The sequence below is a fragment of the Electrophorus electricus genome, chromosome 6 (assembly GCF_013358815.1).
Source record: "Electrophorus electricus isolate fEleEle1 chromosome 6, fEleEle1.pri, whole genome shotgun sequence".
Lineage (NCBI taxonomy): Eukaryota > Metazoa > Chordata > Actinopteri > Gymnotiformes > Gymnotidae > Electrophorus > Electrophorus electricus.
The window spans coordinates 25,297,833-25,316,464 of NC_049540.1; the positions used below are offsets into that span (position 1 = coordinate 25,297,833).

Genomic DNA, 18,632 nt, shown 5'->3' on the forward strand with positions numbered 1-18,632 from the left:
CGTGCTGATTACTTTGTGAAGTAGGTAGAAAGTAGGTAGAAATTGAGAAGGAGATTATAACAGCCGCTAAAGCTCTGGTTCACAAACAATTAGATAGTGAACAGTAATATCAGTGTCAGCATCAGAACATGGGTTTAGTACATTGCAGTTAATCAAAGGAAATGCAGTATGCTCTAAAAAGCAATGTGTTTTTGATAAACTCTGTGGATATGTATAGTATTTTACAAATAGTTTTAATTTTATCCAACTATACCCTATACAGGGAAATCCATATTCTCTGGATTCGGTGCATAGTTCCCTCCAAAATTACTACAACGGCTGGTAAAGGTGAGCTAAAACACATGAAAAACATAATTGTTTACTTATTTTTAGATTCGGAAAGGCAAGTTATTGTGAATGCTTGCACTGGGAACCCTACATGGCATCTGGGAGCCTATCACATTCCAGGACACTTTGGAACCCCAAATGCTTGTACAAGGGCCGTTCTCTTTCGTTTGAGGTCCTTCTAAGGAATACCATCAAATATTTACATTTACAGCATTTGGCAGACAAATAATATAGAATAAATATTATACAATGAAATTCAGTGCTGTTATCATATCAAAAACATTGATGCACAGTACTGTATTTAGTGTGTACTGTATTTGTGATTGCCTATTAATTTTCAATCCTATCCGTTAAGCTTGAGGAGACTATTCCTTTGTGAGAATTTGTCAGAAACACTAATTTTGTCCAGTCAAAAGAATAGCATGTTTCAAAGGTTTAATTTAATTTCTACCAAAGTGACTTGAGGATTTAAACATTTCAGTGACATTTTTATTCAGAACATCTGATAATTTTCCCATGTGAATAGTAGGGCCTACTAGATGAGTATAAAACTGGAAAATACACAAAAAACAGCAAAGAAGGAGCGAGGAAACAGCAGGACATTGCAGTGAAGGTGCTTGTCCCAAACGGAGACAGGCATCGGTAAAGGTGCTCAAATAGAACCTTAGAATGGCACAAAATGAGAAGAGTGTATTAAATACACAGCTTATTGAAATTTAATCACATTTGAACAAGAGCTTTGGGAAGCAGCTTTACAAAAAGGAAAAAGAGAAACATACCCACTGATTAAATAATGAAAAATCTGAAGGTCAAGAGTTAAACAAAGAGGAAATATGGATGATGAATGATGACTAAAAACATGGGCACAGGAAGTGTCTGTTTTAAAAGCAGAATGGAAAAATACCAAGAGCCAAGTGTAAGATGTATAATAGGAAAGAGCCCAGGAGAATCAGTCTGCTTTGTAGGTTGCCAGAGTCCACTGTGTTTATTAGGATTCTTTACAAATGAAAAGTTCACTTTTGCTTTTATTTCATTCACTCTTCATCCTCCTTTGGGCTTAAAGATGTTCCCTTTACTCCATTTGTTCTGAGGGGCCTAATAAAAGGGCATCAAGTCACACCTTCCAGCAGAAGACATGTTTAGATTTGTGTGTGCAAGTGTGTGTGCAGGTGCACATATTTATACCATCAAGCTCCATCCATCGTCAACAAACTTGTGACCGAAAGTTTATTTTAAGTGTGTGTGTGTGTGGGTGTGTTTATACGCATCCAGGTCACTTGTGGTTCCTTCCTGGGTGTAGAGTAAAGTCATCGAACAGTGGATTCTTCACTTCCATCTCTCCAGTCTGCACACAACAGTGATACAGTGAGCGAACAAGATATAAGAAACAGCCACTCACAAAGTAGAGCACTGCATCTTTTGGAAGCCTGTAAAACACTTGAGTAGGGAAAGCTGTATCTAGAGTCAAAGAGAAAGCAAAATTAGACAGCCTAAAAGTAGTCTGAACAAATGTCATGCTTCCTCATTGGTACACATACAGAGTTCAGTTAAATCGCTAAAATTCATTTAACGACTTTTTAAAACACAATGAGAGTAATGACCAATACCCCACAACAAACTGTTCCAGAGTGTGCTGCAAACCGTGAAAGTCCATCTGACTTAATGCAATTAGCTGAAGCAACTGCGATTATGGCACGTGGCTTGGGGTGTTTCGAAACACTTCTCAGTGCAGCGCGAATCTAGTGCCACTCCAGCAGAGCTTAAGGACAGCTAAGGGAGGACATGCTCACCGGGGCAAGGCCGGGACACTCGTACACCGTGAAGTCTCCTTCCTCATTTTCTTCATCCGACACTCCAGACTCGGAGAGTTTAGTTTCAGATTTGTTTCTGTGCGTGAACAAATGCACACAAAAAAAGAATGTTTAGTTATAAAAATAAATGCTGTAATGCTTAGGATTCACCCTCAGTAATATACATTTAATAGCATATGGAAATACTGTTGTATAAAAGTCAACCGATAAAGGATGTAAAAAGGAAATAAAAGTGTGTTCAGGTGAGAGCCTGTGACAACATGGGAGATAAGAGATAAGGAACGCTTGGGTTTACTTTTCCAATGAGAGCATCTGTTGTTTCTGGTGTTGGTAATGATACATCTGGGCACTGTGAGCCAGGTTCTTATCCCCTGGCTGAGAGATAGACAGGGGGAGAAAGAGAGAGAGAGAGAGAGAGGAGATAGCAGTCAAGTTTTAAAACTTTTACAGGTAATTAAGAAGCAAGTATTTGTGAAGCAAGGATTTGTTTCAAAAAGTGATTTGATAGATTACGCTGCATAAATGAATTCCAGAGCTTGATTCAAGGTTTGCTTACAGAGATGTTTCTGGAGCTGGCCACTGCTCCAGGAAAGGCTGGGTAATCAACTTTCTCAGCTAGATGGGCTTCCTTCTGTAACCTGCAATTTATATACGGGCCAACATTATACAGAGATCCTCTGTACACTGTTATCAGGATATGCTCATTGTTAGCAAATGTTAAAATAAATTTCAATCAGAAAAATATATTCTTTTTTTCTTCTAAATGGAACTTTCTAATCAAAGGCTTTAGAACATTTACATTACATTTAGCTGACGCTTTTATCCAAAGCGACTTACAATTACGACTGAGTACAACTTGAGCAATTGAGGGTTAAGGGTCTTGCTCAGGGACACAACAGTGGAAACTTGGCAGTGGCGGGGCTTGAACCAGCAACCTCCCGATTACAAGTCAAGGACCTTAACCACTGAGCTACCACTGCCCATACAGAACATACTTTCAGAAAAGTATGATTAGTGAACACTATGTTCAAAAAGGCATGCTTTACGATGGAAAAGAAATCCTTCCCCTCTCACCTGACCCAGCAGACAATGGCCAGGATGATAGCTACAGTCCCCATGATGATGCACACAGATGTTATGACTAAGGAGAGATACACGACACAGAAAAGAGAGAGAGAGAGGGGGAGGGGGGGGGAGACCAGTCAAACATACACAAGGGGAAGAAAAAAGGTAAAACCCATAAAGCATTACAGTTTTGAAGGCCTATCAGACGTCCAACAGTTTTACTGGTACCTGTACAAATCTGGACACACATTTGAATGCATGTCCTTTTTATCCCTCCATAAATATTTAAAAATATCTGAGTATGCGGCATAGTATAGACACAGAAGAGGGATTCTTTGGACTACATTTGCTGGAGCGCATCGGTTATTCTGGTCCTATACTGCAGTGTGCTGAAGCAGGCCGATACACACGGATGAGTAGGCTGTCCCTAGGAAAGGACATGGCGATGTGTTTGCTCCTTCCTGGGTGGTCAGTGCCTGGCTCTGTAGGACTGGAGGTGTGTTGGGACACAGTGGAAGGTCCGTTGCTGGCGGGCATGGCCGTGGCGGAGTGAGACATGTTCTTTGGCCTGGACGGATTCTTTCCCCCATCTGACTGGGACTGGGGGCTAGACCAGGAGGCAGAGACTACGACAGTGAAAGACAAATGGAGATAAAGAAAGTAAATATAACGGAACTGACAGAGAGAGGAAAAGGAAGCATTAATTGACATTGCAGTTTCACCGCAAAAGTTGAACCACACAGTTGTTGAGAAGAGCTGCCCAAAAAGGCTGAGTCAAACCTGGTTGGCTCATAGCTGGCTGGTTCACATCTGACACTTGCTGCTTGGCAATGATTGAAGACAGGTAGTCAATTTCTTGGTCTAGGTCAGTAAGGGAAGTCTCTTTACCTGAGAAGAAGATACAGTCACTCTTTAGGCACTAAATCAATACAATATAATGAGTTCGATTTGAAAACACTTCTTTGAACCCGTCTGATGATCTACTTGGGATTATTTTTGAAAGAGGGTAATCCAATAATGAGAGCATGCAAAAACTCCTAGGCATTTATGTTGTAATGCCACCAGGCTGAAAGAGAACATGTAAGGACAGGGCATGGAGTGTGTGTAGGTGTGTGTCTCTGGGGGAGGAAGAGTGTGCCCATGTGCTGTTTGAGACACCACGTAAGGCAAACAAAAGCGCGGCATCATTTAATGGTACTGTTGGCCAGACACTAAGATGCATTCCAAGACTATTGAAGATCCCCTCCTAGCAACCAGGACTAGAGTGTGTGTGGCCAGGCAGAGATTCACCACAGGGGGGGCTTTAGGCCATCACACCAACCCCCATCACTGGAGATGCTCTGAGACTGAGCACTCACAACAACTGGGAGATGAACCACGCTCATCACTGAGGTGATCTTCATGCACCACTTTCTCTCTTCCAAAACCTTCCGATCGACGGGCGCAGTCCAGCAGTGCTGTGTCTGCCACTTTCTGCCTGGTGGTGATCACAGAACACAACGCAGTGCGTGTGCTTTCCCACGCTGTAGCTGTGGAGGCTTATTTCAGCTGTGTGGGTGCCTTGCTTCAGTGCCTTGCTTACATCAACTGAGTGTAATTCTGTAAAATCACAGCCACATTACTTAGTATGTTTGTGGCATTAGACTGTAGTCAAAATTAAAACTGTCGCATGCGTTTCACAATTTCCACATGATGTGTTGCTTGTCGCACACTGCAAAGGGATGGAAGAAAAAGGGAAATACGAGGGGCACCTATTTACGGTAAGACTGAAGCAAGGCACCCACACAGCTGAAATAAGCCTTCACAGCTACAGTGTGGGGAAAGCACAGAACACAAGGCGGTGCATCTCATCACAGCCAGGCAGAAAGTGGCAGACGCAGCACTGCTGGACCTCGCCCACCGATCTGAAGGTTCTGGAAGAGAGAAAGTGATAAACGAAGATGTTTGGTCACCACTCCAGAAGGACAGCCATCTGGCTCTTGTGACATGCCTGATATGATTCCACAGCACTTTCACTGTCTGCTTTGTTACCGCAGGACCCCCCTCGGCCAAAGCTGTATAGTGTAGTCCACTGCAGGTGTCAGAGGAGGTGGGCCATGCCATCTGTACTTCAGGGGAGCCGCAACAGACTAGAAAGAGCCGGTGTGTGTTGCCAATAAGGAAAGGGTGCAACGTCAGTCCAAAAGGTTTCTAACAGCCGTCTTACCAACAAACTATAAACATGACTGGATGTTGACAAATGAGCAGGAGAGGGCAGACTACGCAAGTTTTATTATGTTAATGTTATTTTAATAAGTACATACCAAAAAGGATTGTTCATGTGTGAATGTGAGGGTGAGAAAGAGAGCGAGAGAGAGAGAGAGCGCAAGCTTAAGACAAAAAAAAAAGTGTGAATTTGGTATTGTTTCAAAATGAATAGAATGGCTGGCTGCTTTCAATCTTAGATGGCAGTTGAAGCATTTGCTTGTTAATGAGCAGTCTCCTCCTGAGAAGGGAGAAGAGTGCTCACAGTAGGGAGAAGAGCAGAGTCCTGCCCTTCAGGAGCCCAGCACAGCCCAGCACAGCCCAGCACAGCCCAGCACAGCCACTCACCATTGCAACACACTAAAAAAAAAAAACAATTAAAAAAAAGCACATACAGCACATAAAGGCTTCAGTGGCTAAAGTAGGGTAGGGTAGGATAAAATGGAAAATTCTTAAAAGCGTAAAAACAGGTTAAAAAAAAGTCAACACAGCAATAGTTTAATAGTTTACAGCGCCCTCTATTGGACACTATGAGAACACAATCTTCTCATACTACTGTACCAGTGATCTGTTTTGTCCTTAGACTGCATTTCAGTCAGAAAATAGCTGCATATACAGTTTGTAAACTGTATATAGTACTGCAATAGCTGGTTAATAACCTCTTATTTCTAATCTTATGCATCCTTGGACTAAGGGACACCTCTCTCTCTCTCTCTCTCTCTCTCTCTCTCTCTCTCTCTCAGCCTGAGGTCTGGTTAGTGATTAATCAGTCTCAGGTAGACTAGATAACCTTCTAGATAACCCTTAGTGCTCACTATCTTGGACAACTAATTATGTAGCTTTCTTTACTGTGCAAGTGGTAAAAGACACACCATCTTCAGTGTCATTTTGAGCTTTTCATACACTAATTTGGTTATATGTTTGCTGGAGACAAATGGACATCAGACCAATCAGAGTTACTATGTAGAAAAAAAAAATGCACTTAATATAAATATAGAGGAATACTATCAAAAGGCTAAGGAAAAATTAGAAGAAAAAACAAACACAAATTGGAAATTGTTAAACTGTTTTGCACTGCCGGCCTTGCTAAAACACTGAGACTGGAATGTTTACCCAAGAAAGCTCACTCCTTAATAGCAAACACTGGTGTCAGCATACAGGAACGACTGAATGCTCCACCCACCCTGAAGCCTGCACAGAAGAAGCAGGGGAGAGGTGTTACAGGACCTGAGGGAACACTGCTGCTCTTTGAGCCAACATAAGCCAGGAAGGACGCTCTCCTACACGGTTTGGTTGCTTGAGTACGAAATGATTCTGCCACATGACTGAGCTACTCCCAAACACATTTACTATAGGTGCTCATTTAGGGTTTCTTTTAAATGAGTGCACATTATAGTGATGAATGTCACTTAACACCACAATAAAAATCATAATTAAAAAAAAGTCTACCTTTTTTGGAGGGTGGGGGTGGAGGATTTCAGTGCTGCCATGTGCTTGGTTTTCACACTTCTTACAGAGAAGCAACCAGACCTGCTTTATTTCTGTATGTCCAGGGATGCTGTAGATGTAGCCACACTGATACACTTAATGACACTAAAAGCTCTGAGCACCAGTGCAGAGCCACAAGTGCAGAGGCTCTAGACACAAGTGTCCGGAAGACTCATTAAGGATTAAAGGTAAGGGCCAAGACTTCACCCTTGTGGTGAAGAAATGTTACTGCAACAACAATCTGAGTGCTGGCTCATCCCTCGCCCATCCTCTTCTGTAACGGCATTTTGTTTGACAGTTGACATAAAACTGTCCAAATGTTGCAAATCAGATTACTAATCCAAAAGGGGAGATGCGGAGACAGAGGAAAAAAGTTGAAAGAAAATCATGATCTAAAGTCATTTCTAAGAGTAGCTGTTGCCTTATTGTTTAGCATCATAAGGTTTTTTGTTAATAACAAATACAAATTCAATGGACTCTGACTATTACCTCAGTTCATTACAATGAGGAACACACACACACTTATATGTGCTTGTTGATACAGAATATGATGCAAAGAGAAGAGAGAAAGGAAGAGGGAGAGAGAGAGGGAGAGAGAGAGAGAGAGAGAGAGAGAGAGAGAGAGGGAGAGAGAGGAGGGGGGATTTGCGGATTATTCAGGATCACAAATCTCAAAGAAAGGGTCTGAGAACTAGGAACTAGGAACAGGAGGATGAAAGGGATGAGAGAGGCGATGACAGATGATGAGAGCTAGCGTGTGATGTGATGTAGCTAGAGGAAGTACCATGGTGACTGGCTCTGTCTCGGTCTCTGCATTAGGCTTCTTCACTAATCTCGGAGATATATGTAATATGCACACTGGTTTCTGTGATCTTTGGGACCATACTGGAGAATGTGGACTGCGGTGCCACAATCACAAGCAATTAATGTTATGTTATCAAAACTTAACACTTTTAGTAGTTAATAGTGATAGTGATTAGTAGTGTGCTCAAATAAAGAACAAAACATAGAATAATGTATAAGCTGCATTTATGCAAACACTGGTCTGCGCGGGTAAAGTTCTCCTTCTGTATGACTAACGTCTAGTTATGTTGTCAAAGCTAGACATTAGTCAGAAAGTTATTTCTAGTTTGTCCAGAAAAGCTTTATCATACAGGCTATTACTCAGGTGGCAGCCTGTGACAGAACAGTCGCCGTTAGCTTTACTGAGTAATCTTGCTGAGTAGGACTTGTTAACAGCCATTTAATGTTAGAAACTGAAGTGAGCTTTTATAAGTGAGCCCAGCTGGAGCTCCTCTTACTGTGGTGAGGGCGTCTCTTTGGGGACACGCAGTGCCCTTCATTGTCCTCCTCCAATGAGGCGAGACACGGGCCACAGTGGGAGGAGCCTTGTTTGCAGAAGTGCCGTCCCTTTTTGGCACAATCTATGTAGTCAGGGCAGTTATCCACTAGAACTGGGAAAAAACAGAAAAGGCTCTATTAAGTCTTAATGTAGATACATCCATCACAGCACATATTTTACTGGCAATGAAAAACAAACATAAGAGCATTCAGTCCATAGGTGAATGTGCTAAGAGCAATTTTCACATACCTCATAGGGCATGTTCCCATTACACCTTACATAAAACATTGTATTTTACACACACATTAGGAGTCTAAAATGGTCACATAGCATGCTCCTTGACACTGCATTGATACAACTTCAAAAACAGGTGATGAGGATATTTTCTGCCATATAGACTCCTGCTGCAACAGGTGACATGGTCACCTGATAAGATCACAGTTTTGGTTGTTGCAATTACTGAATTTTGTGTGCGAGTAATGCTATTCATCGAAAAACTAGCTTTTCAGACAAAACAAACAAGACCAATGAGTAAAACATTTACAGAACACATTATAATAAAAGCTCTTAACCTGGAAAATCTTTTTTTAAGTCCAACAATATTACAACATAGAATGAACTCTCCAAAAACCTCCATCATAGGCGACACTGAAATTCATTTAGTTACCAAATTGAAGAAGAATAGAATCACAAACTCACTGGGTTGGGATCTTGTGTTTGAAAGTGTAGTGAATGGGGAGGAAAGTGCAGGTACCCAACCCTACACTGTAATACCACTACACCATTGCTAAAAAAGACAACCATTAATTCATCAAGTCATATTCATGCTTACTATAATTATAGTAGTAATATATGGACATTCCACTACGAGAAGCTTTAATAGCAGTAATTACACATAAATCAGCATGAGAAGGTTCATTAAGTCAGTAAACTTTCCCTTATAAAGGGTTCTAGAATAACTTCTGCGTCAAAGGAACTTTATAAAGTATGTACTTATAGGAGCACGATATGATATGATATGAATATGAATTTGCTGTTTAAACCAGCCACCTCTCTAGAAAATACAAAAGCTCCAGTAGCTCACCTGGTAGAGCACGCTGCAAGCAAGATCATGCGTCAAATTCCCAGGTCAAACACAATGTCATACTGATAAATATACGTAAGTCACGCTGGATAAGAGCATCTACCATATGCTGTGAATATAAATAAATTTCCTTTGAAACTCATAGTATTATGTGGGCCTTTAGATGTTCTATCATGTTCTAAATATGACATGAATATCTACATTTATTTAAAGTTCTGAATAATAATATATAAATATACAAAAAATAAACAAACAAAAAATCTACAAACAAGGTAAATATAATAAAATATACCAAAACACACAACTCTACTGTTTGAGTTGTCAAAACATTTTGAAAAGGATATTAATCAGTGATTTGATTGTAATGGGATTAAGACCAGAACTGCCTACAAATACTGCTACAGATGTTCTGGATCATACTATGCATTCTCTAGTGTGAGCAAGTTCAGGCTACATGGCTTCTGCTTTCTGGCTTCAGTGGGTAATGTCTCTGATATTCCATTACTACTAGAAACATTGGATCTGAAGTAAAAGCTTATGAAGTTACTGACATAAAAAAAATTAATTAAATTAAATTAAAAAAAATAATCCTATTGACATAAATAAACAAAACAGAACATCTAGTTCAGTGGCATCAGGAATGGGTGATGATGCTTCTTAGTCATCACAATTAAAATCTAAAACTGAATTCGTGTGGACTGGCACTGCGTTCTGCACTGCGGGGCTGCAGGTCGGTCCTGCTGTTTGAGTTTTATGGTTTTGTCTGGATATGCACCTGTTGTGTGCCCACTGGTATAAGCAGTATAGCTTGTATAGCTTACAATGGTACCAGTTCTGACTAGGTCTTTCTTTCTTTGTCTTAAACTCTTATAAAGAGATTCAAGATCTTCACTTCACTTCAGTAGCTCCCAGCTAACAGACTGCTTTTATAACCAGGACAGGAACTGCCAGTGACTAATTGAGAGGAAGCAAGTGTGTGTGTGTGTGTGTGTGTGTGTGTGTGAGAGAGATATACACCCCACTGCGCCGCCCACCTCCAGCCAGGCGGGCCATGCGCCTTCCGTGTCCATGTGAAGGTGATGTGCAGTCGATTACATAACCATCTCAAAGCCCAAGCTGTGCACCTAGATCTGAAGTGACTGTGCTTGCTACTGTCTCCGGTTTTCTCCCGCTGCTTTCATTGACATTTGGAGGCTGTCAGTCATCATTTACTACTTCTTTGTCCACTGCCCCCACGACAGCTTCTACCACCCCTTCTGCCCCTCTCCCTTGCAATTACTACACCTCCTGTGTCAAGTAGCTTTGTCATCCTTTCATCATTCATTTGATCAAACCATATCTACACATCAAAGACATCAAAGGAACCACTCTGATTAAAGTCAATCATTATGGACACCACTTAATTTATAGACAAGATGATTCATGTGACAATCCAAGCATGGATTTTGCATAAAATAATAATCAACTTGTCCAGAGGTTTCATGTATAGCACAAAAGCAAATATATTCACCACAGGCGAATCTGTATCTGAAGCTGAGGTCAATTATTATCTTAATACTGTTAAGTGTCAGAGCAGGTCATGATGATCAATGCTAGAATTACAGAATGAAAATTTCTGCCTGGAGGTACATAATCAAGCAAAGAACTGGAATCTACAACACGACCCTTCAACCTGATCTCAGAACAGACTGCTCACGTGTCAGAATGTTCACTCTGCACCAAGGGCAATCGCTCTGCATATTATATAAGACAGAGATGAGCAAATCAGAACAAAGAGAGATGAAAGATGAATATTCTAACCATCTGCTCCTGGCTCAGCAATCAATAACCAAGTGCAACAACAGCCCACAGTAGCAGCACATTACATCATTACATACTGGAACGAGACCATACTAAGGGTTTGCAGAAACCTTTATTTTCTATGTAATGCAGTACAAACAAGAACAAAAATGGCATTTTCTTTAAAGATCTAACAAACTGGAGGCATGTGGAATGGTGCGGACAGACAGCTCCGGCAGGAAACTGAAGGGCTTGCCGGTCCCATTGTGAGAGCTTGCTGTTTTTCCTTCCTTACAGGAAGTCAGTCAGTCACTCCAAGAAATGTGTCAGCTCTTGCCACATCTTCTCACTCAGGGTGTTGCTCAATACAGCCAGTGATACGAATCCTTAACCTGCAAACTCTACTGGTTCTTGCTCAGTGTTTTAAACGTCCAGTTCGCTGATACAAATTCCTCGTTTGTATAAAGAACCACAATCTATAATAAATCCTGATTCATTATGACATATAGCAAACTGCTATGGAAATCCTATTCAAGTATGAGAAAAAAACAGACACAATCATGGAGTAAAATAACAGACCATGAATGAGAAGACGACAGCAGCTCTAAAGCATCTGCAGAGCTTCCAAAGTTAATCTACAGTGACCTTCAAAAATTATCTGCAGGAATACGGTTTTTAAGTTTCAACTGCTGGCACCGAAATTTCCATTGGTTTATCACTGACATTCATTACTCTTTAGCCTGCTGGGAAAGCATTTGGATTGACCAGATGGCTGATTCTTCAACTACAGGACCACAGGATCAGGGGACGCGGAGTTTTTGAGGTTTTAAGATAGGACGGTGTGGGCAAATAAACCTCACCAGTATAGATATCAAAAGCTAACATTTGCCATCATGTGGTACATCTGCTACCCGCATTTATTTATTACAGTTGAAGACTAGTTGCACTTTTTGTTGCTGTGCAGTTTGTCATTCTCCAACTCTTCACCAATAGACAGCGCCTGACCACATGACCGTGGGTGGCCGGATATTTTTGTGTGCAAGAGCACTCTCATCTCAGCAGTAACACTGACAGTGAACACTGACTCCTGCAACACTGCTGTGCCCAGTGCACCATGTCATTGCAACGTGGTCAGCAACTGACCACATGATGAGCTGTGAACGGGAACAGACAAGGTATCAAAGTGGCCAGTGAGTTGTATACAAAATGTAGGTGTTTCTAATAACATGGCCAGTGGGTGCATATTCTCTTTTAGCACTGATGGTTCTGTGAGACTTCAAACAGCACACGGGAGAAATAAAAAACACGGAAGTAAAGGGATTCAGGGGCAGCTAATCACCATGCAGGTCACTGCTTTTATGTGAACAAGGCAAAGTTCTACTGAGAGAGTCTCTCTCTCTCTGTAAACATGGGAAACTGGTTTCTGGTCACATGGCTAACTGAGTGCACTAATTCCCCACTTGCTCCCTGTGTGCCGGTCAGCAGTGTGAGCAGACCCAACACTCATCTGAAGCAGCACTGCCTCCCTGGATACTTAAACAGGACTCTGATGTGCTCTGCTGAATACTGTATTTTTCTTTTTTTTTTTACCTCTTAGCATTTTTTTAAAAATACTAAATCAAAACAACTAAATTAAAATCCAATTCAAATTTGTCCTCATATTTTTTTCAAACATTAAAAATGTGGATTGAGCACCAGAATATAGATGTAGGCTACAGCCGAATCCACTACTAGATACTGCAAAAGTCATCTTAACTTTGCTGTTTACTGAAAGGCATATGAGGGCAAGACAAATACACAAGGGGTCAAAATCTTATTGAAGACAAAATAAAAAATTAGTCTGCCAAAGTCCTGTTGCCTGTGAAGAGATTTATAAATACTTGTCTGTCTGGACTACAGATAATCAATGGTAATAAATGGGTCTTAAATATAAAGACAAATTACACTACTGCTAGTCTAGTGTAGTAAAAGACTGATGTTCCTGTCATTTTGGAAATAGTATAATTCCGAGCTTTTGGTGACATATGATATGGTTGTTGTGTAAATTAAATATGGTGCAGTCAAAACAAGAGGTGCAGCACTTGGGTCCATTATGACAATGTTTGAAGAATGTCCCAGATCATAGACATCTTCTTTCTAAACTTACTTTACATACTTAATCATAATTCCATAATTTGTCCTGAGAGAAGTTCATTTCATGCTAATAATTGTCATTTTGGATCAAACTTTCAAAAGCAACAAAAGGCATTGTCTATGACATGCAAATCCACTCTATTAATGAAAAGAGTTAATTGACTATTAATGAGTATTAATGTTGAAGTACAATAGCATGCTATTAAGGCCAAAATGGAAAAACGTGCTGCACTGTCTAGAGTATCTGAATATCAAACACATCTGTTCAGCAGGACCGCATTTACACAAAGTGACTGATATAAGTCAGGCTAGTTGTAAGACGATTGGAATATTGAAATGAGTAGCATTCGGCTAACACTAAGGTTAACAGACAAGGAACTTAGGAAGTCTATGCTTATGAAGCTCAAAACAATTCACCAATAACTCAGTCTCTGCCTCTAATCGCTACTAAACACACCGGCAAGTCTGTGTCATTAGTATGCACTAGACCAAAGCATATGAAAACCCATTCAACTATATCACCTTCTGAAGGATGATGACTAACAAGCTGTGCATTGTCCCAGTTCCAGGAAAGGATAAAGGTTCCTCCAATAAAAGACGAATAGACACATATGAAAAGGTCCAATAAAGTACTCTCATATGTGTCAGCCATGTTTACTGAAACACATATAGAGGCTGACATGGGCAGTGCTGTGTACCCTGTGATGTTCTAACACAAGGGTGGATGTTTACGCTGCTTTATTGAATGTTTGAGCATCCTGGGGCCTGGATTTCAATGGTTGTGCTGGAGTGTGTGTTTTCAGGGATTAATGCTACTTCAGAAAGCCTGGCATTGGAGTGAGGCTGGCCTCTATAGTGATGCATCAGGTGAGGGTGCACCAGGCTCCCACCTGCATGACCCCTCAGCAGCCCATACTAGCTGAGTGCGTGGAGAGAAGCCTCCGCTCTCTGTGATCACACACACGTGCAGCTGCTCTGTTAATGTTCCCAACGTGCAACCTGAGCCCTCAAAGGAATAAGACCCCTCTGTACTCCTGAGACCAACTGGGATGAATTAGAACAGTTGCCACAGCAACTGTCTGCATCCACTAGGGAACAATGCAAAACCTAGCATCAACAGTCTGTGAACAACTCCTCATATATCACTCATGCTATGAGCACATTATATATGGTAGAATTGTAAGGAAAAGCTGTCTACCATTTCTGTTCCAGCTGCACTGCCAATTTGTCCTATAGTTTATAGTGAGGCCAGAACATGGAAATGGCAAACATTTCCACAAAACATTTATTGCATTTAGCTGATGCTTTTACCCAAAGTGACTTACAATTATGACTCTGTAAACAAAATGAACAATAAGGGTTAAGGGTCTTGCTCAGGGGCCCAACAGAGGCAAAATGGTGGTAGGGGCTTGAACCAGCAACCTTCTGATTACTGGTCAAGCATCTTAACCACTGAGCTACCACAGTGCACTTTATAAACTACCTTTTCTGTGGTTTATTACTAAATTCATCACACCCTACAGACCACAGCAGAAAGGCACTGGACAATGAACCCTTGGTGAGTCACAGCTCCCAGCAAAAGATGGGCGAGATCAAGTGAGCTTACAGATCAAAAGAACTGGCAGTGGAACAAACAATAAGGGGTTACCTTCAAGCCCTAAACTACTAGCACAGTTTTTGCATATAACTGTGAAGTCACCCCTGGGAGACTCTGGTATAGAAAACTATTGTTCTAACATTTTCTAACTGTGCAGTTACAAAAGAGAACAGCATGAGTAGAGCACGTAGTCAAAGTTAGGGTTTGAAACAACACATTCACCCCAATAGCCAATAAGAATCGTAGATTTGTCTAGCAACCAGCTCAGAATGGATCCAGAGGGGTTCCTGGTTTGATGCTCACGTGTGCACCTGGGAATGTGAAGCACTACTTGAGTTTTAGTGCTCAGGTTCAACTATTGCTGCCTACAATTCCTTGCTGTTTACTTGAAATGAAGAAATGCAAAAATGCTTCAAAACTGCCTTTCTCAGCTGGCCTTGGAAAACAGAATATGCAGCAAACCTACTGTCCTTAAAAAAAAACAAAACACACATGACAATATACATTTTGCCAACAGACCAATTTCACTTTAACCTAAAGGCAGTCGTGAATTTATCTTTACTTTTATTCTCATTGTCAGGAAAAAGCTCTCTTTCATTAATAAACTCAATAGTCAATGCCTGCCTTGCCTTTCTGGATGGACTCTAAGAATAGGGCACATGCTACATTTCTCCACTGTACTGTATAAACCTCTGGCACTTTGTCAGAGCCGAAGCTTCTGTCTGAGTGGTGCTTTTCAAATATTCAGCAGAGCAAAATTAACATATTTGCTTTGATACCATGATTACTTTATCTAAAGGATGCACAACTTTATCTAAAGCTTGTTAATCTCCTATCAGATCACATGTGAAGGCTGTGTGTGCATGAGAGTGTGTGAGATAGTGAGAGAGAAGTAAATAATGACTCAGGATTACATCTTCTCTTAATACCTACTCTCAATCTACATCAAGCATCAAATACAGATCACAGATCATGTCAAACGACGGAAGCACTTTAACTGCTGAAGACAAGTGCATCCCTAACTACCTGAAGTAGTCCAAGACCAACAAACTATGCAAATTTCTGTGATCAAAATCAAACTCTTTAGCCAGCAGGACCCAAAATGTCAAAGTGCTTCTGATTAATCTTACTACAGGCGCATTGCTTTAAAACTAGACTACTGATCTGGCACAGAAATTGGTTTACAAAGCACATAAAATCTAAAAACCTAAACAGCCCGCCCTTTAAAGTGTTAAAATAATATATGGCACATTTCAATAAGTAAAAGGTGTTCATCTCGAACAATAAATCCACATAAATTCCAAAGAAATTATACATTTTTCTCGTTTGTTTCCAGTAAGACGGAACTCGGGTTTACTTTTATGCCTGGGAAGGACACCGCACGTCCCTGTTTAACAGAAACAAATTTTTTAACAAGTGAGGCACGGCTCTCAATCTGTCTGGGAGAACATTTGTTCCAGGCATGTTTCTGTTATCAATAAACTCATCAGTAGCGTGGGAACCATTTTCTTTTCTTCAATAACACAACGATCAGGACGAACTCAAATCACCGAAGTGCATGAGCAACTGTTTCATCGAAAACAACAGCTGTTATCTGATATGTCCCGAATCTTACCCTGACATTTCAACTTCATTAATCTCAAGAACCTCTGATGCAAAGCACGCAGTCCTTACCTGGCACGCTAGCACTAACAGCGGCGAGAATAATACAGAATAGGACCCCGGGCGAAAGGACGGCCAGGGGCGAGCGCTCCACTCGTCCGGGACGAAGCATCCTCGAGTGCGCTTCTCAGGTGGAGGGACGCCGAAGAGAGAAGAGGGACGTCATTCCCCCATGCCTCAGGCTGAAACATACATAGGAGAGAGGGACACGGATGGGCAGTGCTGACCACAGCAGAGACGAGAACGTCCTCTCGGGTCGCGCAGTTAGCTTGTACCACTCCAAAGGTGTCGTGGCTGTTCTAAAGATAGCGGCGTGTGCTCGCTGTCGGGAGCGGCGGTGCTGCTGACAGGCAGGCGAGGAGGCTCGTTCGCGATGCCTGAAGAGTTGTTGTACGTAAATCCATGACGTCGTAACGCTGAAGTGGGCGTGTTCTCCTGTGAGACGTAAGATGCAGGTACAGGCGCGTTACGTAAGGTGCGTGTATGTTTAAACAGCCGGACTAAAGAACTTTCAAACTCATGCACACATACCTTATAATATGCGTCAATGATTCGCTCTTAAAGAATAGAATTAAAATAGTGAACCATTATTTTTCATAAAGCTAAGGGGTTGTCGAAACAAAACGAAAACTGTGGTATGTTGTGTCATTTGCGTCTTTGGGTAGAGTTCTATACGCAGAATGTAAAAGCTATGGAAAAACGTATCCTATGTTCCACTCACCTTGTTGAAAAAAGAGTGAAAGATCTCACCAAAAGGTCAAAAGTGAAGACTGCTCCTACAGATCAGTCTTCACTGCTGACTTTCATTACTTGGTTAGCTAATCAATCTTGCTTCGTGAAAACCCCCACGGGGCTGTCAAATATTTTTTTTCTCTGATACTCAAACAAAGCCGAGTCAGTGAGCCACACTTTAGCATGCCACCTTTATTTTCTGAAGAAATGCACATTTAGGAATAAATATATGTCCTTCATTCAGTAATCTTCCCTTATATACAGTCAGCGAAGAGCAAGTAAAGTGCAATGAAGATTTGAATGAGCTCTTCAGTTATATGGCCCCCAGCTGGAACTATCTGCACTCTGCTAAGACCCGCGGCAGAGAAAGAGCAAGTATTCAACAACAATTTAATGATTTCAGGAAATTACTAGACGTCTTCCACTGTGAAATATATATATATATATATATATATATATATATATATATATATATATATATATATATATATATATATATATATATATATATATAATGAAATACAACTTCTTTTGTCATGTTTTTAGGTAATTTAGCTAAGTATATTAATTATTGGGTATAGGTCAGAATCTCATGCACTATTTAATAGACTTAACATTTTAAGTTAGATTTAAGTGCGACCAGTATAGCTCAAGATCTGGTGTCTTTGGTCTGTGACTTGTCTGGGGCTCTTTTGGATTTCAAGAGGGATGTCTGTAGGACATACTAAAACAAAACACAAACAACATTTGTAAACTCAAAAACCATAATATGATTTAATGCTTCACTGAATAGTACAATTAAGTAAGGAAGGAAAAATCTCCAAATAAATTGAGTCAAATGTTTCCTATAAATGCGCACAGAGCAGATGATCTAATTTTAAAAAGGGAATTGTTCAAAGTGTAGGAGCTCAAAGCCTCCACGCCCTTTTACTTCAACCAGGGCCTTGGGTTAGCCGTAGGCTCTGGGCTGGAAGACCAACATTATTGCAAAGTGACAGCAAAGACTGTCACTTCCTGTTAATCTAATCAGATTTGAACAAACTTCCATGGAATTTTGCCTTTGCTTCTTTTGAGGGCAGAGCAGTTTACATCGGCACCAGACCGGGAAAGGTGAGGTGTTTCGACTCACGAGATATGCGCTCCTGTGACCGGGCGCCCTCTACTGTCATGTTTGGGAAACAAACCGCACAAAGATCACTAGTTGTCTACCCCTGAAGCGGGGATCCCGCGCTGGAAATTATGGTGTGTGTAAACTACATTAAAGCTAATTCTGATAAAGTACAGAAAAACAAAATAAAAGCGCCTTATCTTGTTTTTTGCTTTTGAGCAACAATATCTTTATTCACTTGTCATTATTGTATTCTGAAA

At 40.9% G+C, this 18,632-nt stretch overlaps 1 protein-coding gene across 1 annotated transcript; it reads right to left on the reverse strand.

The window, feature by feature from the left end:
* Positions 1-745: 745 nt before the first annotated feature.
* On the reverse strand, positions 746-16,904 carry npdc1a (neural proliferation, differentiation and control, 1a). Its single transcript, XM_027003692.2, has 9 exons — positions 16,545-16,904; positions 8,237-8,389; positions 3,984-4,091; positions 3,614-3,829; positions 3,213-3,279; positions 2,695-2,776; positions 2,434-2,513; positions 2,118-2,214; positions 746-1,672 (listed from the first exon to the last, which is right to left on the reverse strand). The coding sequence occupies exons 1-9, from the start codon at positions 16,642-16,644 to the stop codon at positions 1,601-1,603; spliced, it is 975 nt and encodes a 324-aa protein (XP_026859493.2). The 5' UTR covers positions 16,645-16,904; the 3' UTR covers positions 746-1,600.
* Between the last annotated feature and the right edge of the window lie 1,728 nt (positions 16,905-18,632).